Source organism: Sphaerodactylus townsendi, linkage group LG04 (assembly GCF_021028975.2).
Source record: "Sphaerodactylus townsendi isolate TG3544 linkage group LG04, MPM_Stown_v2.3, whole genome shotgun sequence".
NCBI lineage: Eukaryota > Metazoa > Chordata > Lepidosauria > Squamata > Sphaerodactylidae > Sphaerodactylus > Sphaerodactylus townsendi.
Window position 1 is genome coordinate 144,348,890 of NC_059428.1, and position 21,657 is coordinate 144,370,546.

At 44.8% G+C, this 21,657-nt stretch overlaps 1 protein-coding gene, 1 long non-coding RNA gene and 2 other non-coding genes across 5 annotated transcripts; 2 read left to right on the top strand and 2 right to left on the bottom strand.

The window, feature by feature from the left end:
- The first annotated feature begins 6,736 nt into the window (after positions 1-6,736).
- Positions 6,737-8,187, top strand: LOC125431376 (olfactory receptor 5V1-like). The gene is made up of 2 exons (XM_048494138.1): positions 6,737-6,740; positions 7,034-8,187. Exons 1-2 carry the CDS (start codon positions 6,737-6,739, stop codon positions 7,969-7,971), a joined length of 942 nt encoding a protein of 313 aa, XP_048350095.1. The 3' UTR covers positions 7,972-8,187.
- A 4,018-nt stretch (positions 8,188-12,205) lies between these two features.
- Positions 12,206-15,419, top strand: LOC125430464. 2 transcript variants are annotated; one of them, XR_007244172.1, is made up of 5 exons: positions 12,206-12,438; positions 13,214-13,333; positions 13,632-13,726; positions 14,755-14,856; positions 15,189-15,419. It is a non-coding gene; the product is annotated as an uncharacterized LOC125430464 (long non-coding RNA). The 2 variants fall into 2 exon arrangements; XR_007244171.1 differs by lacking the exon at positions 12,206-12,438 and having other exon boundaries at positions 12,587-13,333.
- A 4,998-nt stretch (positions 15,420-20,417) lies between these two features.
- LOC125432269 lies at positions 20,418-20,506 on the bottom strand. Its single transcript, XR_007244443.1, has one exon. It is a non-coding gene; the product is annotated as a small nucleolar RNA SNORD60 (small nucleolar RNA).
- Positions 20,507-21,341: 835 nt separating this feature from the next.
- On the bottom strand, positions 21,342-21,430 carry LOC125432270. Its single transcript, XR_007244444.1, has one exon. It is a non-coding gene; the product is annotated as a small nucleolar RNA SNORD60 (small nucleolar RNA).
- Positions 21,431-21,657: the final 227 nt, after the last annotated feature.

Here is a 21,657-nt window from a genome sequence, read left to right on the forward strand (position 1 = left end):
TTTCCAATCTTGCTCTAATAGTAGTTTCCGGGTTTTCTTTACATAGTGTGCTTTTTATACGCACCCAAACTGGATTATTCCAATTCATTATAATTTAAAACTGAATAATAAACATCAGTTGACTTTATGGAGCTTATGTTTTATTTGTTCTTTGTACCTTCAACCTTATCTTTCATGGCCTTCTGCAGTGAGGTGGGTGGGACCAATTTCTGAAAACATTTTGGGAATCAAAATAGCACTGGGGAGTCATCATTTGATCCCCAATTTCCCTATTATAGAATCATAGAGTTGGAAGAGACCCCAAAGGCCATCAAGTCCAATCCCCTGCAATGCAGGAACACATAATCAAAGAACTCCTGACAGATGGCCATCCAGCCTCTCTTTAAAAACCTCCAAAGGAGACTCCACCACACTCCAAGGTAGTGCATTCCACTGTCAAACATCCTTACTGTCAGGATGTTTTTCCTGATGTTTAGGTGGAATCTCTTTTCCTTCACGTTGAACTCATGACTCCTGGTCCTAGTCTCTGGAGCAGCAGAAAACAAGCTTGCTCCCTCTTCAACATGGCATCCCTTCAAATATCTAAACATGGATATCATGTCACCTGTTAACCTTCTCTTCACCACACGGAAGATACCCAGCTCCCTAAGTCTCTCCTCGTAGGGCATGGATTCCAGACCATTGGCCATTTTGGTTGCCCTCCTCTGGACCCGTTCCAGCTTGTCAATATGTTGTAGGGCTCCAGATAACTTATCACTATACCATGGATTGCAGACAATAATGAACTATCTTTGTCGAAATCTTGGTTCCGTTTTTCATGCAGGTTTTTGGCCTTCATTGTGAAGTGAAATTATAAACAAAGGGGATGGTATCTCTGCTGAAGGCTTAGAAACTAGAGAGCAACTCAGTGGGATATAGTTGAGAACATATCTAGCTATTATGTTTTCTCTCACACACACACACCCTTCTCCATGTTATGAATATTTCTGATCTTGCTAAACATAACCCAGAGAGCTGTATTTGCATTCCGAATACGCTGGGGACGAGCAAATCGGTCACAAACATATATTAATGGGCATCTGTCAGCTGTTTGTTGTGAACAAAGACAATAACAAAGCCCACAAGTACCTTGTTTCAAAGTTCTTCAGCGCCTTGTATCCACAGATAACTTTTAATGAGGTAGAATGCTTTTCATCGCTGCAGCCCAGGGATCGCTTGGCTCTGCGGGGGCCACACAGGTTTGTGGAAAATAAGCCCACTGGAGTCTCTTAGATCTATCATGAACAAAGGTGTTTCTGTTTGTATTACTGAGGCCTCAGGGTAGATAGCGGGAGACCTTGGGGCCAAATATATCCCTGATGCAATTATATCTGGGCCCCGGCCCCTGGTGGCTTTGCCAAATTTCAGTCAAGGGACGGCAAAAAGTTTGTGTGCTGTAACTTTGCTCACAGTTTCTAATCATAAGGAATACAGATATTATACAGTCTTAAGATTATTGCTTTGGCTCAGTTCTTGCTGCCAATAGTATGTAATACAGCTCGATTCAAGTCCAGCGGCATCTTCGAAATCAACAAGGGTAGAGCTTTTGAGAGACAAAGATCCCTTCATCAGCTACCTTACAAAAGAAGTTGTGACTTTCGAAAGCTCTTACCCCCAAAAAAACTTGTTGAATCCTGAGCTGCTACTGGACTCAAATCTAGCTGTTTTACAGCAGCTACCTTCAGAAAGTAGGAAAAGTATCAGTGTACTTATTTGTTGCGCGACATGGCCTCTGTCTCAGGCATAGCAACTTCATCTGGGTAAATAGTTTCCTCCCCACATACCAGAATCCTGGACCACAGTTTAACCCAAGTTTGGAGACTCTCTACTGAAATTATCAGAGGCAGAGTACATTGCTGTTGTTGTGTGTGTTGTGTACCATCAAATTGCTTCTGACTTATGGCGACCCAAAGAATAAATTTTCTTCAAAATATATTGTTGTTAGCGGTTGTGTTGAGGTCTTGCAAACTGGGGGTGTGGCTTCCTTTATCTCATTTGGGGTTGTCTTCGTTTTCTTTAATGTTTCCTAGCATTCTTCTCTTTTCCAGTGACTTTTGTCTTCTCATCATGTGACCAAAATTTGATAGTCTCAATGTAATCATTTTAGTTTCTAAGAAGAAGAAGAGTTTGGATTTATATCCCACCTTTCTCTCCTGTAAGGAGACTCAAGGTGGTTTACAAACTCCTTTCCCTGCCTCTCCCCACAACAGATACCTTGCAAAGTAGGTGGGGCTGAGAGAGTTCTGAGAGAACTGTGCCTGCCCCAAGGTCACCCAGCAGGAATGTGGGAGGGCGGAAACACATCTAAGGAGAATTCAGGCTTCATTTGATCTGCAAAACACTGGTGTGTCTTTTTGACTGTCCACAGTATCCATAACACAATAGATTGAAGAGACAGGGAGATTAAAGGCATCTTTGTCTGACACTTTTGCCAATGGGAAACCATTCAGTTTCTCTATAACAGAAGCCTTCTTGTCCAGAGTACAGGTTGCCCATCAAAGCAATCAGATATTGCAGCACACCCATTTCCTTTGAAACCAGTCATAGCTATATCATGCTTATGACTTTGGCAAAACAGGAATTGGTTGTTGTGTTACTGCCAGGAAAATATGAAAAATATTTTCCTGAGTCTATCGCTGAACTACACTGGCTGAGAACCAGAGCAAAGAGACCAGTGTTATCCGAAAGTCTCCATAAGGCCTGGAAAGGACGTGCATATGGGATTGTGCCAATGTTTTACATGGTTTCCCTCTTGCTCTCATCCCTTTTAGGATTTAAATGTAAGCCCTCAGTGTTGGATTTATGGTTTGCCCAATGTGTATGCTTATGTCTTAAGCTAGGTTTTCCCAGTTGGTTTAAGGTTTATTAAGGTTAGTTTAGGATATTCTTGTTTGTGCTCTTTTAATATATTGTGAGTTCTGTAGAATTGCATCTAATGTTTAAATTAGAAATGTTGTTTTAGACATTTGTATTCATTAGTAAAAGCAATAGCTTGTAGCAGCTGATATTAAAACCCAAGGAAGCTAGTCTTGGAATTCAGTTTGGGCCAACACCCGGTAAATCTCTTTAGCGAAAACAAAGACCCGTTTGGAGTTACAAATTGAATCTGATGACGGCACCCCAGATATCCCAGCCATTGAAGAGCGCGCCAAGATCGCCATTGGACCATTTGAACTTTCTTTTGTTGCGGGACTGAGGCGCGGGAGCCTAAGGACATAACTCAAGGGAGCAGCCCATCTGATAACCAGGTTCCTGGGGGCGTTAACAGCCTCACCCAGTTTTATGAATGGACACTCTTTGCTCCCTGTTCCTGCACTATCGTAGAGACTCGCGGGAAGACGCCTGACAGCGAGATCTCATGGTCCCATTCACAAAGTTGTAATTGTACCTTTTATTTTATGTGTTGATATTTCCTTATTGTTGCAAGGTAAGGGACCTGCCCCCTTACCTGCCCCCTTGCCCCTTTTGAAGTGGGTGTATAAAAGTTCTTGCACTTGGCTACGAAAGCGCGATTCCCCTGCCTGAGCTGTAGCAACTACTTCCGAATAAAATACTTTGCCTTTTGAAGAACACCGGCTTCCTTCACCTCATTACGTTGCCTGAGCTGAAATCACTTAATGTTACCCAAGCAGCAGCGGTAACAGTTGTGGGCTTTCCAGGCTGTGTGGCCATGATCTGGTGGATCTTGTTCCTAACATTTTGCCTGCATCTGTGGGCTGGCATCTTCAGAGGTGTATCACAGAGAGAAGTCTGTTACATGCTGAGAAGAGAATGTTTAGTGAGGGATATATTGTCCATGTCCCAGGGTGGAGAACCAGTCAGTGAGTGTTTGGGTGGAACTTGCTATGCAAAGGTGTGGTTGAGTGCATTGGGGTTATCAGTCCATTTTGGAACACATTAGGAACAAGATCTACCAGACCACAGCCGCACAGCCTGGAAAACCCACAATAACCAGTTGAATCTGGCCTTGAAAGCCTTTGACAATACATAAAACAGGAATTACTTCTGCGAAAACGTTCCCTCATCCACTGCACTAGATCTGCTTCATATTACGGATGTGGTTATTTGGACACCTCAAAACCAGAAGTGTTAATTATCTCCTCTTCTTAATAACCTATGACTGCAGGACCCCAAAGCATCAAATACTGGATCCTAGATACTTCTGTGAATTATGTCCTTAGAGGCACAGGAACGCCTTTAAATATGGCTCCAGGCAGACAGGTTTGCACAGACCCAACATCTTAAAACCGTGTCTTTCTGCCTCACTAAAAATAGGTAAGATTATTTCAGTTAATCCACCCTTAGTAGTGGTGAAAGTAACCGTTCAGTATTAACCTAAATCTGGTCATGTTGTAGTGTGAAAGCAGAGCTTTGTATATGAGTCAGAGGAAGGTGGATTTTTGATAGGGGAAAAACTGGATGCAGTCTGAAAGGCTGGGTTTTTATTCTCACTGCATTTTTAAAAAGTTTTCTTGATATCAAATGATTGTTTTATTGATGTGTTCTATTTTGTAAGCCAGTTTGAGCAGGTTCTTTTTGGAGAGGCAACATAGAAAATTCCAAAATAAATGAATGTATCTAGGCAGTGACTCACTTTCTCGCCTTCTCTGTTTCGCACCAACCCACTGAATTTGCATCCAGTGATACAGGGGAGGGACAAGATATTAGGCACCATGTCCAGAAATGAGGAAGTTTATTAGATGAGATGAGGCACAGAACTCGCCATGTGGCACCAGGGTTTCATATCTCATCTACACAGAAGTCCACAATGTTCACGCTTGCCCCGCCAGTCTCTTCTCCAAAAGACTCACCAGAGTTGGATGGTGCTTCAAAAAAACAGCACTACCTTATTGACCAGGGACAACAGGGAAGCAAAGAAGGGCTGTTCTACACCACTAGCATGGCATAGTTGTGAAGATCAGGTCGGCCCTAATCCGGAGAACCAGGTTTGTTTCCTCACTCCTCCACATGAGAGGCGGAGGCTTATCTGGTGAACCAGATTTGTTTCCATGTTTCTACACAGGAAATCTGCTGTGTGACCTTGGGCCAGTCACAGTTCTCTCCAAACTCTCTCAGCCTCTCCTACTTCACAAGGGCTCATTCCGCACATGCAGAATAATGCACTTTCAAACTGCTTTCAGTGCTCTTTGAAGCTGTGCGGAATGGCAAAAACCACTTGCCAACAGTTGTGAAAGTGGTTTGAAAACGCATTATTTTGCATGTGCGGAAGGGGCCAAGGTGTCTGTTGTTGTGGGGAAAGGAAGGGAAGGAGTTGGTAATGTGCTTCGAGACTCTTTACAGTAGAGAAAGGTGGGGTATAAATCCACACTCTTCTTCTACTTCTTTGATAATCCCTGCAACTCTCTTGCAAAGCGTTATCTGCCTCCAGCCTGGGAGATGCCAGTAGGTATATTGCTGCGCTCGTACCTGTTTCTGAACAATGGAAAATGCCAGGTTCAGTTTCCTTCAGAGATGATTGCATGGAAGCCTTTAAGCAAAAGCATTTTATTGTCATTGTGCACGCACAACGAAATTTACAGCAGCATTCCTCGATGCACACCATTTCAGACTCATACCCCATCCTCACTTTCCCCTTCCTCCACCCGTCCCTACACAGCCCCACACACATCAACACGAAGCCGCAGAGTTTAGCATAGCGGCCACAGCTCTAGAGTAGAAGCTGTCTCTAAGCCTCTTTGACCTAGTTTTGATAGACCTGTATCGTCTGCCGGATGGTAACAGTTCAAAAAGAGAGTGTGCTGGATGAGACGGGTCTCTCAGAATATTTTGGGCTTTTTTTAGGTTTCAGGAATTATAGAGTTCTTCCAAGGAGGGGAGAGGGCAGCCGATAATCCTCTGTGCAGTAGTGATCACCCTTTGGAGCGCCTTCCTATCTGCCACTGTGCAACTGGAGAACCATACACAGAGACATTTCTGACATTCACTTTATTTATGAATATCCACGTGGAAAGGCAGAGACATCCCTACAAGGAAGGTGGGCAGCCTGAATCAAACTTCCAAAGATCCACTCAGTGTGCACCTTCCATGAATGGGAGCTAGGAACGGGTTGCTACTTTCTTCTAGATTATGGATCTGCCTCTTACCATTCTGCCACCTCTCTTCATCTGATAGAGTTGTTTTTCTCCAAGCACTTTCCAGAATCTGGAGGGTGCTTCCCGGATAACAAGAGAATGCTCCAAGTTGTAGCTCCCATTGATAACATAACATTGTTAACATTGTCACTCCTATTGATAACATAACATTGATAACAACTGGTTATCTTAACAGTGGATGCCCTCAGCAGAGTTCCCTCTTCTAATCCTGTGGAAATTAATCCTAACTCTGTTTAGGATTGCACTTTTGACACTGTACTCCTGAAAACAGTTTCGTGGAAGCAAACCTGACTGAACAGACATGAGGAAGGTTATGGATAACCTATTGTTGAAGGCTTTCTTGGCGAGAATCAACTGGCTATTGTGGGTTTTCCGGGCTGTGTGGCCATCATCTGGTATTTTTGTGCCGCCGTCTGTGGCTGGCATCTTGAGAGATGTGTCCCAGTAAGATGTTTTTCTCTCCATGGCACAGAGTTATTCCAGGTTCCTGAATCGTCTCTCATCTTCCTTGAAAGCCTACCGATGAAGAATTCTGTGAAACTCAGAAGCATGCTCATTAGTTGATGGATTTGCAGTTAACCAGCATGGGTACGTACAATCTGTGGTTTCTCTCTGAATATCTGTTGCAGAAGCACAAATGACAGGGGAAGTAAATTCATTCCTTGCTAATGAATTTCTGGAGGCATCAAAGTAGAGGTGGTCAGAATATTAAGCCTGCCAAATCTTTGTCAAAAGGATGTTCTTACTTCTTTGTCTACTCCATATGTTGATCAATCCCTATACACACACACACAACATTGAGTCTTCGTCCATCACAACTTTTCAATGAATTTCAAAGTTTAATTATCTCGATTGTTGTTGTCTCTTGTTCCCCAATCTAGGAAAGGCTGTAAATCAAACATCTGTCCAAGAATTCATACTTCTGGGATTCTCCAACCACCCTGAATTGCAAATATTTCTTTTCCTGATCTTCTTCATCATTTACACAGTGGCTTTCATGGGCAATCTTCTCATCCTTCTGGTCGTAATCGCTGACAGCCGACTCCACACGCCCATGTACTTCCTTTTAGGCAACCTGTCCTTCATAGACATTTGTTATATGTCTGGTACCGTTCCTCAGATGTTGGCCAACTTCCTCCACGAAGCAAAGACCATTTCCTATTCTAGGTGCATGGCTCAGATTTTCACCCTCATTTCTTGCGTGGGCTCTGAGTGTATACTCTTAGCGGCTATGGCTTACGACAGATACGTAGCCATATGCCACCCACTGCTGTACATGGTCATTATGAACAGGAGGGTCTGTCTCCAGATGGTGGCTGCCTCTTGGTCGGGAGGCTTTCTTAACTCTCTCGTCCACACTCTTCTGACGTCTGCCTTGTCCTTCTGTGGTCCCCGTGAGATCCGCCATTTTATGTGTGATGTCCCTCCCCTTTTGGAATTGTCCTGCACGGACACAGCTCTCAATAACATGGTGCTCCACACGGCCAGCGTGTTCATTGGCATCAGCCCCTGCTTGTTCATAGTCATTTCCTACATCTTCATAGCTTTCGCAGTCCTTCGGATCCACTCCTCTGAGGGCAGACGCAAAGCCTTCTCCACCTGCACGTCTCACCTGACCGTGGTCATCACGTTCTTCGGAACGGCTCTCTTCAATTACAACCGATCCAACGGAGGACACTCGTTGGACACGGACATCCTGATTTCCACTCTGTATTGCATCGTAACGCCCACGTTGAACCCCATCATTTACAGCCTGAGGAATCAGGAAGTGAAGGAAGCTCTGAAGAAACTGGCATGTAGAAAGCAGGCCAGGTTCTAGCAGAGAAGTCACTGAAAAGGGCTCCAAGCCCTGAGATGCTGGCTTTCTACAATCAGAGGATTTTTGCCTTATGGCATATTGATCAGGAAAGTCAAGATGCAGTACTTCCCCCCTCTCCAAATGGAGTTTTCCAAGGGAACTGATCTCTGTAGTCTGGAAATGAGGTGTAATTTCAACAGATCTCCAGGTCTGACATAGGAGATACTAGGCAGGAAATACTAGGGCCCCTTCTGCACATGCAGAATAATGCACTTTCAATCCACTTTTAATGCACACTTAATGCACATTGTGCAGAATAGCAAAATCCACTGGCAAACAATTGTGAAAGTGGATTGAAAGTGCATTATTTTGCATGTGCGGAAGGGAAGTCAACGCCCCTCTATTTATCCCCAGCCGCTAAGATCTCCAGTTCATGACTGATCCCCAGGTGCATCAGAATGAAAGAAGGGTTGTGAGGGCACAGAATCTCATTTTGTTTTGTAACATCTCACTGTAGTAAAGAAAAGGGATCGAATCAGCCGGTCAGAGAGGATACAACTACATTTATCGCTGATGTACCACAAAAGGGCTCAGCTACACACTGCCCCCACAATGGCAAAACAAGGCCACAGGATGGCAGCATAACACATAGTATCACAACTGTGTGGTTAAAACCAGAAAGCCAACACACTGCTGGTGGCTCTGCACAAAAAGCACGTTCCAACACTGCTGTATATTAAAAGTCCCCTTGCAAACAGGAAACATGAGAAAGCCACTCCAGTTTAGCTCGATTTGCAATTAAAGTTCCCCTTCAAATGGAAAATTAGCCAAGCAGGCAAATAAGGAGCGTTTGAAGTCGGAATGCACCATCTGTGCGGTTGGAAGCAAGCAGCCCAGTTTGTTCCTTTTCAGAGGGATGCCAACTCTGGGTTGGGGAGGTCCTGGAGCTTTGTGGGGTGGATTGTTTGGGGACAAAGCTCAGTGGGTATAATAATGCCCTAGAGATGACCCTGCAAAGCAGCCAATCTCCACAGAAAAAAATATTTCTGTAGTCTGGAGATGAATTGTGATGAGGAGCTTCAGCCTCCAGGGACGGCCTGGAAATCTCCCACCATTGCGAGTTATATCTGAGCAGCACAGAACAGCTCCCCTGGAGAAAACGGCTCCTGTGGGGGTGGAGTGTTTGGGGACAGAGCTAACCTAACTGGCTAGATATTCAGGGGTGTTTAGGGGTGAAGGTGTCAGACATCTGGCATCCCGGCATCCCTTGGAGTTCCCCCTAGATAAAACTGAACAGGGCTGACCATGTTGAACTTGTGAGGCCTGACCTGGAGCCAGTGGTGGGATTCAAACAATAAAGGAGCAGCAGTGGCGTAGTGGTTAAGAGCAGGTGCATTCTAATCTGGAGGAACTGGGTTTGATTCCCCGCTCTGCCGCCTGAGCTGTGGAGGCTTATCTGGGGAATTCAGATTAGCTTGTGCACTCCCACACATGCCAGCTGGGTGACCTTGGGCTAGTCACAGCTTTTCGGAGCTCTCTCAGCCCCACCCACCTCGCAGGGCGTCTGTTGTGAGGGGGGAAGGGCAAGGAGATTGTAAGACCCTTCGAGTCTCCTACAGGAGAGAAAGGGGGGATATAAATCCAAACTCCTCCTCCTCCTCCTCCTCCTCTTCTTCTTCTTCTTCTTCTTCTTCTTCACAACTGGTTCCAGTGGTGGGATTCAAATAATTTAACAACTGGTTGTATACAAGCACCATTTTAACAACCGGTTCTGCCAAAGTGGTGCGAACCTGCTGAATCCCACCACTGCCTGGAGCGTTGTGTTAAAAGTGCATGAATTTTTGTAACACACACACACTTTAGGAAACCGAGCAGGCTAGAGATCAGGCCTTCCTGTTCTGGAGGAGCAGCAGTGGCGTAGGAGGTTAAGAGCTCGTGTATCTAATCTGGAGGAACCGGGTTTGATTCCCAGCTCTGCTGCCTGAGCTGTGGAGGCTTATCTGGGGAATTCAGATTAGCCTGTACACTCCCACACACGCCAGCTGGGTGACCTTGGGCTAGTCACAGCTTCTCGGAGCTCTCTCAGCCCCACCTACCTCACAGGGTGTTTGTTGTGAGGGGGGAAGGGCAAGGAGATTGTAAGCCCCTTTGAGTCTCCTACAGGAGAGAAAGGGGGGATATAAATCCAAACTCTTCTTCTTCTTCTTCTAAAGGTGTCATTCTGCAAAACAACCACTAGATGGTAGCAGAAGACCACCAAATTCTCATCCTCTCTGTTCTCAACCCCAGCTAATCTAGATGGCTGATTGAGGTTCCCCTTTACTCCAAATAGGGCCATGTCAGTGGAGCAAAATTGTGCAGGTGTCACACCTGGGGAGCCATTAAGTGAGTTTTCATGTGGGTTTTTTTCTCTTCTGTCTTGGCAAAAGTTGGGCCCAAACTGTGGATCTGCTGTCAAGATGGTAGATGTGTCAGATTGGAGCCATGGAGCAACCAACCTGTGGATGTCACAACAAATGAACCGTTAGCAGACTTGTGAACAAGGGCAGTGGCTATGATCTTTTGAGAAGTTTCCTGACTTGGATCAGTGGGAATCTGGTTTTGATTGGCTTTCAGTGACAGGTTTATACATTTCTGTGTGTTGGGCAGCAGCGAAGCTACCAGGGGATGGGGGGTGCGCCACGCACCGGGCGCACGGATTTGGGTCACATGGAGGTGCAAAATTCCCCCGGCCCCTCCCCCTTCCCCCCCACAGCACCCCCATTACACTCCCCCTTCCCCCCCACAGTGCCCTCCTTCATACACACACACTTTAGGAAACCGAGCAGGCTAGAGATCAGGCCTTCCTGTTCTGGTGGGAACTACATTTCCCAGGGTCTCGGGGGGGGGGGGGGAGCCAGAGTGCGCACTGGGCGCACTCTGGCCCAGCTACGCCTCTGGTGTTGGGGGGCTGTGGTGGCTGTAGAAACTGCGTTCCAGCGATGTGATCCTTTCATGACAGTGTGTGTGGTTGTTTTGTGAGCATGTCTCCAAAAGCTTGTAGAGAGCAAGCCTAAAGGTGTCTACTTGGGAGAAAGTCCCTGTCATTCAGTTAGGCTTACTCCCAAGCAAATGTCTTTACCATGATGCAACCCTGATTAAGAGTTGTTGGTTTGTCATACAAATGTTTTAATTGTTTTCATTAAAAATAAGAGATTTTAACTTTCTATCAGAGCCAGACATAATTTTTTTCCCCTTTTGAAAGTTAGATACTGCATCTGGCTCATTCTGCATTCCTGTAGAACTGGTTTCCCACTCAGAGCTCTCTCTGTGTGTTTAGTGGAGCCTCTGAATCTCAGAACACCAAGATTCTTATGCTGGATATATATATATATGAACCATATATGTTTTATTAAGTTATGGAACCTGTATTGTATGTCCATTCTGTCAGAGTTATGCATCCTGATGCCAGCTTCCGTTTCTTGCCTCCTCCATTCCACCTACCTGTATTGTTGTTATTATGAAAAACGATTTTTGATGGCTTTTCATAGTGCTGTAAATAACTTTGCTTCTATTTAAAAGCAAGCAACTGGGTGTGGCCTCTATTATTGAAAGAAGAGGGTGGGGTTTTAAAGGGGAGCCCAGGCCAGTCCAACCAAGGAGCTGTTGCCAGGGCCCCTTTTGTGCTTTTCAGAAAAGTGGGGGAGACTCTATGGGGAAGAGGGGACCAGAAATGACGTCTTGCACATCTGCAAGCCCCTGAGCTGGAGCTTCCCAGCGCTCCTGGGAGAGAGGTACTGACCCCTTCGGGGCTCCTTTCCAGCTGTGCCTCTTCAGCCGAGAAGCCCCTGTGCAGAGTGGATGCCAACAGGCCGGGACGGCGCTACTCTGACCGCCGCATTCGCACGGGACCTCACGTTCAGGTTGTGGGGGCCCCGCTAACTTTCTGAGCCTCTTTGGCCAAAGAGCTCCTGTACAAAAGGGATGCCAACAGCCCGGGACAACGCTTCTCAGGGTACCACCTTCGCATGAAACCGCAGGTGGAGGTTGCGGGGGACGCCGCTAACGTTTCGAGCCTCTTTGACCTGGCAGCCCGTTTGGGCAATGGAGGAGAGAGCCTAAGGCGGCATTTCTCAGCCGGTGCCTTCGCGCGAGACCGCACGTCAAGGTTGTGGAGTGTCCTAGCCTATTTGGGAAGGGGAGCTGCTGGGACGCTGCTGCTGCTGCCCTCCGGTGGCCAAAGATGTGAACTACAAGCGCGTCCCAGACTCTCGGCGCCGCTTTGCAAAGTGGCTTTTGCGCTAAAGAGACTCCGACACTCCGCAATCTCGACATGCGGTCCCGTGCGAAGGCGGCGCCGTGAGAAGCCCCTTTGGCGAGGGGACCCAAAGCCCCCGAGAACGCGCCATGCCAAGGAGCAACGCGGCCGCCCCCCCCTCCGCTCCCCGCTATGTAGCGGGGGGGGGGGGGTGTCTGAATTTTCTATGGCACTTCTGAGAACAGCCTTACGTAAATACTACACAAAAAAGGAAACTATTCTGTGTAACGCTTCCGGTCTATAGTGCATCGGGGACCACATTTTCTGCAACTGTGGCTGCGTGTGTGTGCGTGGGGTGTGCGGTCGTCGGACCGGATTTTGCTTTGGGTCGGGGGGGGCGGGGCGTAAGGCTGATGCATTCGCTAGACAGGCTGTATTGTAGTTGAACATTTGAGGCTTGCTGACTTGTCGTGCATAACGTTGCCTTCCATGCTGTGTTGTGTGTCTTCAGTGTTGTGTGTCTTCAGTGTTTAACTGGTTGCCCGCCTCCTGCGGGGATATAAATCAAAATTGTAACCCGTGAATGCGGGTCCGTTTTCCCCCTTCCCATCTATGGTGCGGCTTCCCCTTTCCCTCTGTGTGGCTCGGGCCCCTTTGGCCCTGCCTTCCTTCCATTCGGCCCTGGCACATTTGCCACCATCAGTGCGTGCGCATGGGGGGCGGTTCCCGCGACCCAGAACCGAACTTTGGTTCTTGCTCTCGGTGGCAGGATCCTATGCGCACACACTTTTGTGTTCGCGCACGTAGGCGCGGATACAACGAGTTGCTGATACTGCAGTGGTCCTAACCTGAGCAGCTGGTTGGGAGGGTGGTTGGTGGATAGCCTTCCTTGGTCTGGTCAATACCTTGCAGTGGTGCAGGTGGCTGGTCCTTTGTTGTGGAGGGGTGGGGAACTGGGAGTTCTAGTCCTCAGTGGAGGAAGCCCAGAAAAGCCAAGAATGGAACTAATCTCTTCTGCTCCTTTAGTCATTCCACAGGAGGGCTGGAGAAAGGCCTGCTGATCCTTAGCGGTGGGAGAATCCTGGACGTCCTTCCGGACAGCCTCCTTAGTCAAGTTGCTGGAGACACCTGAGCGTGTCTGACAAGGTGAACGAAGGGGTGCCCTTTTCTCAAGTGTGGGTTGTGCCTTTTTCTCAAGTGTGGGTGAGGGGGAACATCTTGTGGCAGCGATTGTGGGATGTGCAGGGATGTAACTCAGCAGTTGCAAATGCTCAGGGTGGAAGGCTCCATATTATGATATGGTCCTTGGGGTGAAAGCAAGGGGCAGGGAGGGTGTTGTGGAAGAGGAATTGGAGAAGGATATGTTGGCTGGGGATGGAAAGAGGCCCAGGGAGGCATTTCTGGAGTATTTGTGGCCACTCTCAACCCGTCTTTTTGTTTTTAGGAGAGAAAGGAAAGGAGGCTTCTGAAGCTGAGACCAGTTCCAGAGAGATTCCCAGCAAACAGAAGATCTGTCTGAACGAGTCTTCACAGAGTGAGGTAGGTGATGGTGGTTCTGTATGTTGCTGTGTTGCACAGGCATTCTCCACTAGCCAGAAGAAGAGAGAAATGTTGTACAAAGGCGAAAAAGGTTTTGGCAGAAGAGGTCACGTTAAAACCTGGTATAATCTCTTCTACTGTTATCCAGTGAATGGCCCAGAAGCGTTTCACATATTCCCTACTGAGACAGATCAGACATCTTTTTATCCAACACGGGTTTTCTTCAGAGGTCTGTATAGAGTTTTTGCAAGAATTCTTACAGTTGAATGTCCAGGAGGTTTCTGGAGGTATCTTGTACTTCACACAAATAACGATATTTCGGCTGTAAGTACATATAAGCCATTTTTAGAAAATGTGTGATTTATACACCAATAGGTAATAAGTAATTGCTCCCAATGAAGATGCCATTAAATATTGGTAATGCAAAAGAGCCATCTTTTCTTTTGAGTGCTGCGTAGAGGCCGCTAAACTGTAAGGCAGCAGAATCTTCATGACTTAAATACATTTCTCAGAAATGCCTGTTCAAGCATTATAATATTTTAATCTTGAACATGCCTCACTGGCATTTTTAATTGTGTCACTATATACAGCTCACTCTTACATTGAAGTTAGATCCCAGTGCCTGTTGTCATGTGCACTCAAATTTTTTTTAAAAGGTTTGCAAAATAAATGCATCTGTCTCAGGGTGGAATAATGTAGTAATACCTGCAGAATGGGCTAGTCACTCTGAATCCACAGGTAAGAGAGGGGAAATAGAAAGAAGGAAAAGTGTGTGTTTTTTCTTGAAAGGGATAGGTCACTGTTTAGGAAAATCAATATAGTCTGTTACATTTGATGTCTGAATAGTTCAGTGGTCTTTAGAGAGCACTCAGTACAAAAAGGTGGCTTTTTGACATTGCGGAGGTGTATGAATATGTTTGTTGGGAACCTTTACTTAAGATACGGAGTATTGACCTATATGAAGGCCAGATTTGTTAATGGATTTTATGTATCTTAATCCTGAATGCTGCTGTTTTTGTGAATTGCAGGATGCAGACATGAATCTCCTGGGCTGAACAAGACATTGTCCTTCAAGAATTCATGTGAAAGAGCTTGTTTGCATGTGTGTTACATTTACTGATGAAGAAGATGTCAGAACATGTGTTTAGATGGGACATGATCTAACTGACAGATGGACACTCCCTCCTGCCAGTGCCGTGTGCACAGTAGGGCTGTGTGCATAACTGGGTAACGTGTGCAAAGTCTGATAAGGCATGGGCATCGGATTGGCACCTGTTTTGTATATTAGCTGGCACAGACCACTGAGTGAAAAGAGCTCGGAAACACCTGTGTCTGGCGGAGCACTTTGATGGTAGTTAGCAAATAAACAGAACTGCACGGTGACTGTGTGTCTTTCGGTTCTTGTTTGCATTGCACCCTTCACGGTGACCTACTCGCGTGTAAGCCGCTGCTTCGACAGAAGATGCTTTTGGGTTTGAAATGTGCTAGGTTGCGTGTGTACTTGAATTGTACTTGAAATATTTGAAATCATCTCTGATTGTTGAACTGTATAGTAACAGAAATGGTTATGTTGAAGCAAATGCTGCATTTGAGTTGCAATATGACTTGTTTGCAATGGGAGTGTGCTGTGACCTCACGTCAATTGTAATTCTTTGGCTCTGGGAAATAAAGCGTGTGAGTGGTTTTTTTGTAAGTGAGAAATAGTTTCCTTTTTCTGTACTTGTTGGTTCCTAGCTCCTTTCCCAGATTGGGGTTTGTCTCCCTTCACTTTTGTGGGTGGTGTTCCTAGGGCAGGGGTAGGGAACCTGCGGCTCTCCAGATGTTCAGGAACTACAATTCCCATCAGCCTCTGTCAGCATGGCCAATTGGCCATGCTGGTAGGGGCTGATGGGAATTGTAGTTCCTGAACATCTGGAGAGCCGCAGGTTCCCTACCCCTGTCCTAGGGGATTTACAGCAGAAAGTCGACATTGCTTTCAATACAGCAACGTCAAAGGAAGTCAGGTTCCGCTGTACTTTGCTCTGAATGCTTTGGAAAGTTCAGATAGAGAGACAGAGGACATATCTACAGATAGCTGTACTTAGTGTCTTCTCTTATAGCTGCTGGACACTTCTATTATAGGCTCTAGGTACTGAAACACTAAGATCACTTATAGATGCTTAGACACATAAACTCTAGGTACTTAGTGTTCTCTTATAGATGCTAAACACTTATAGACTATAGGTACTTAGTGTCTTCTCTTATAGATACTTGACACTTATATTATATTCCTGAGGAATCAGGAAGTGAAGGAAGCTCTGAGGAAACTTGCCTGTAGAAAGCAGGCCAGGTTCTAGCAGAGAAGTCACTGAAAAGGGCTCCAAGCCCTGAGATGCTGGCTTTCTACAATCAGAGGATTTTTGACTTATGGCATATTGATCAGGAAAGTCAAGATGCAGTACTTCCCCCCTCTCCAAATTGAGTTTTCCAAGGGAACTGATCTCTGTAGTCTGGAAATGAGGTGTAATTTCAGCAGATCTCCAAGTCTGACATAGGAGATACTAGGCAGGAAATACTAGGGCCCCTTCCATACATGCAGAATAATACACTTTCAATCCACTTTTAATGCACATTGAAGCTGATTTTACTGTGCAGAATAGCAAAATTCACTGGCAAACAATTGTGAAAGTGGGTTGAAAGTGCCTTATTCTGCATGTGCAGAAGGTACCTAGAAGTCAGCACTGCTCTATCTACCCCCAGGCAAATGTACCTAAGATCTCAAATTCATGGCTGATCCCCAGTTGCATCAGAGGCTGCATAACCACATGTTGCTTTGTATCATCTCACTGTGGTAAATTAGTGGGATTGAATCAGCCGGTCAGAGAGGATACAACTACATTTATTGCTGATGTACCACAAAAGGGCTCAGCTACACACTGCCCTCGCAATTACAAAACAAGGCCACAGGATGGCAGCATAACATAGTATCTGTGTTTTCCCGAAAATAAGACAGCTTCTTTTTTTTAATAAATTTTTATTGTATAGAGTATTTATACATTTGTTACATTTTGTATTTTTCTTTCATCTATACATTTTTCCATTTTCACCCCCCTCCCCCCTTCTCTTTATTGATTTTTTCATGCAAGCAGCAGGAGGTTCATTCTTCTTATTCTCTTGTTCCATGGCTCTTCGTTAAATCCGGCATCTTCAATCCATTCTTTATACACTGTCCATATCTTCTTAATATCTTCTATTTTTCTTTCTTTCCACTAAACGATATTTTTTTGTCAGTCTTCTTCAAATATCTCTAGCTAGTATTTTATTTTCCCATATATATTCCAACCATCTTGAAACTGTCCATTTTTTATTATCTTTTCCAACTTCAACACTGGCAAGTTATTGCTGCTCTGATCATTATTTTATACATTGGTTCCAGAGCTTCTATTCACTCTACTGTCGATCCTATTATCCCCACAATTAATGAATTCTTTTATTTACATCGAATTCTTTTACTTTGACCAGTAGTTCCTACATATTTTAAGATATTCCCTCCCAAAACTTTTTCACTACTTTTGCATTCTATCCACATATAGCCTATATAGTATGCTCCTTTTTCATCCACAATGATACCAACACTTTGGGCTCAAGTTAACTTTAATCATATAGGCTAGCTGTATTGGGGTTCTATACTCATTTAAGTATAACCTTTCTTTCTAATTCCACATATTTTTCAATCTTTTATCTTCTTCATACTATCCATTATTCTTTCTATTTTTTCATCTAAGAAATAATCTTTTTCCCATTTTTGTTTCCAACGCTCTTATCATAAATTCTTTATCCTCTACTATATATTTGTAAACTACATCTCTATTATCTTCTCCCCTCTTTCATTTGTTTCGCTTGGAGTCTTAACCATTGATTCATTATACATTCACCTTTTATTCTATATTTCCTTAATTTTCCCATAATCCTCTTATTTTGCCAGCCAATTCTGCTCTCCCACCCAATTCTATTAAGTTTGTAGTAATGGTATAATTTCTCCTTCATGAACTAAATCTGATACTTTATGTATCCCTTCTTCTTTCAGCCCAATTTTCTTATAAGTTTTTCATTTCTATTCCAGTCACGCTCCCTTCACTGGGGCCCTATCCAGAACGCCAGGCATCCATTTTACTTCTCCATTTTTTTTCCCAAATATCCGTAAAATCACTTTTCTTGGACCTATTGCTTTATTTATAACATTTTTATAATCATTTATATAAATCACCATGGTTACTCTATTCTCTATATTTACTTCATTTTCCAATTTCAGCCAGTTTGAGGTAATATATTCATAGATGTCTAATAAGCTTTTTATCTGGAATGTTTCATAATATTCCCTGGAGTTTTCGGCATTCCCCTAGCCTAGGAGATCCCACTTGGCATATATACTATTTTATTCATCACTCTCGCATTTTTTTTATTAAATACCCATGCTTTTATTTTCCTGTCCCATTCTTCAAATTGTTTTTTAGCAATTTCCATTGGTAGTGTTCTAAATAAATAAGAGATTTTAGGGCAATATGCACATCTTTACTGCTTTTATCTTCCCCGTTATAGATAGGGTTTTGGCTTCCCAACTTTTTATTTGATTTTGAATTCTTTTCCATCTATTTTCATAGTTATACTTATACATCTTATCTTTTCTGGTAGAAATTACAATTCCTAAATATTTGATTTTCTTCTTTAATATTTCTTTATTAAATTGTTTCTTTTCTATATTCACTCCTAATATTTCTGTCTTGTCCATATTCACTGTTAATCCTGACTATTTCTTAAAATCCTCTAAAATTATTTTTAACTCTTTCATTGTGTCAAAATAAGACAGCTTCTTATATTAATTTTTGTTCCCAAAGATGTGATATGTCTTATTTTCAGGGGATGTCTTATTTTTCTGTGTTCTGTTCGTCGGGCATGCTTCCAAACAAAAACTTTGCTACGTCTTACTTTCGGGAGATGCCTTATATTGCACTTCAGCAAAACCTCTACTAAGTCTTATTTTTCAGGGGATGTCTTATATTCGGGGAAACAGGGTATTACAACTGTGTAGTTAAAACCAGAAAGCCAAATCTGAAGAGCCGGGTTTGATTCCCCACTCCTCTGCATGAACAGCAGACTCTTTTCCAGTGGACCGGATGTCCGGTTGTGTACCCTCTGTTGACCCCCAGGCAAATGAACCTAAGAACTCATGTTCGTGGTTGATCCCCAGATGCATCAGAATGAAAGAAGGGTTCTGAGGGTGCGGAATCACATTTTGCTTTGTAGCATCTCACTGTTGTAAAGAAGAGGGATCAAATCAGCCAGTCAAGAGAGGATATAACTGCATTTATTGCTGAAGTACAATGTAAGGGTTTAGCTACACAAAGCCATCACACTGCTAATGGCTATGTACAGAAAGCATGTCCCAACATTGCTATATATTAAAGGTCATCTTGCAAACAAGAAACTCACACAGTGATGAGAAAGCCACTCCCGTTTAGCTCTATTTGCAATTAAATTCCCCTTCAAATGGAAAATTAACACAAACACAGTGTACAACTTTAATAAGGGCCACAAGGTAGCATTGTTTATGGCCCAGTAGGACCAAGTGTTTGCCATCAAGATAAATGATCTCTAAGGAAACTTTAAGGAATATATACACTTTCCTCACACCCACCCCTGCTTTCTGGGTTTATTACACAGGATGTATGGCACACCACAAGGATTATTTCCTCCCTCCTGCAGTGGACAGGGCAGATAAGTCCAACATTGTAGCAGCAGGCAAATTTCCATCCTTCCAAGTCCTCCGAAATTGTTGGGCTATAGAGATGTAACACAGTTTAGGAGCACACTGTCCATTCCACACTGCTCATTTCCTGCAGAGTGGCCACAGTCTGTACCTGTCATTTACCAGCAACATGTTCTGTAGGGAATATTGTTGACAATGTTTTTGATATAAGGTTCCCTGTTGGGGAAAAAAACAAAGAAAAGAAATCCCGTAATATGTCAGCGGGTTCTTTTCTGCTTGCTGCCTTTGCTCTGGTGTCCCTTAGAAGTCTCCACAGGCCTCTGCTTGACCACATGACTTGCCCCCGGGCACGGACACTTCCTCCTTTGACATGGACATCTGTCAGATTCCGCTTCAGGTCAAGCTGAAAGTAAAGGTCAGAGATTATCATCAGACACTTTCTACATGTTGACGCTTGTTAGAGAATAAATGTCAGCCTGTGGCGGACATCAGAATCAGGCACAAATAATCAAGGTGCATTATGGGAAGAGCTGGAAAAGAATCTTGCGCAGCTACCGGGCAATTGCTTTGAACTGGAGATGGCAGGGATAGAACCCAAGGCTTTCCGCATGCCAAGCAAAATGCCCTTCCAGGCAGGGTATGCGTGCAGAGCAGAACAGCCATGAAGCCCTGACGCAAGAGCATAAAATAACCTCCCAGGATGACCGACTGAAGGTGTCTCAGGTAGAAAAGCACAAAGTGACTTACCAGGTTGCCCAATCAGACCTACAGAACGTATCGCCGAGTCTTCCATTTCGGCCAAAGGTGTTCTTGTTCCTCCCTGCAGCCATTTCCTGGGCAGAAAAAGAAAGAGTATATTGAGCTCTACTGGAGTTCTTGGAGTGCGAAGGAAGACAATTTTCTAGTAGTGGTGCCTTGAAACAAGACCCTCCGAGGCAAACTCCCACGCCTCAGCTCGTGTCAGGAATAATCAGTAACTGCAAGCGCAGCGTTCAGACGAGGTGTCAGAAATGTTAGAGAGCTCATCATTGGCTGCAGTTGGCCTCATTTTCCTTGCATGAAATCATAAATCAGGTATGATTCTTACCTGGGCTTGGACTGTCCAGAGAAACCACAGCCACCTAGGAGGAAGGGTGAGAGAAGAGAACCATGAATGGTTAGAGAAACTAGGACAGTGGTGGCGAACCTATGGCATGGGTGCCAGAGGTGGCACTCAGAGCCCTCTCTGTGGGCACACACAGTATGCCCCCCCCGCCCCACATCTAGGCTGGCCTGGGCCGCTGGGCTTGATTATTAGCATTAAACCTAAGACTTAGGCTCATTCCACACATGCAGAATAATGCACTTTCAAACTGCTTTCAATGCTCTTTGAAGCTGTGCGGAATGGCAAAATCCACTTGCAAACAGTTGTGAAAGTGGTTTGAAAACGCATTATTTTGCGTGTGCAGAAGGGGCCCTAGTTTTGGGGAAGCAGTGTAGGCAACCCTGTTAAGCGCTGTTAAACCCCACTGATTTTCATGTGAAGAACTAAAGTGCGATCCTTTACCTGGGAGTAAGCTCGGTTGCTGGCAATGGGGCTTACTTCTGAGTAAACCCTCCTAGGGTCATGATTCACCCATTGGAAGAGTTGCACAGTTGCTTCAAAGCAAAGCCACCGACTACCACCAAGCTTACTCCCGAGTAATGCACGCCTCGGAGCCAACCGTTTTCCCTAAACTAAAACCTCAGTATTCAGGTTAAATTGCCGTGTTGGCACTTTGCGATAAATAAGTGGGTTTTGGGTTCCAATTTGGGCACTCGGTCTCGAAAAGGTTCGCCATCACTGAACTAGGAGGACTTGTCAATGCAGGCCCTCCGAGGCAAACTCCCACGCCTCAGCTCGTGTCAGGAATAATCAGTAACTGCAAGCGCAGCGTTCAGACGAGGTGTCAGAAATGTTAGAGAGCTCATCATTGGCTGCAGTTGGGAGTTCCACCAGGCCGAGAATGGCCTCATTCTTCTGATATGAAATCATAAATCAGGTATGCTTCTCACCTGGGCTTGCACTGTCGAGAGGAACCACAGCCACCTAGGAGGAAGGGGAGAGAACCACGAATGGTTAGAGAAACTAGGAGGACTTGTCAATGCAGGTTGGATCAGGCCCTCCGAGGCAAACTCCCACGCCTCAGCTCGTGTCAGGAATAAT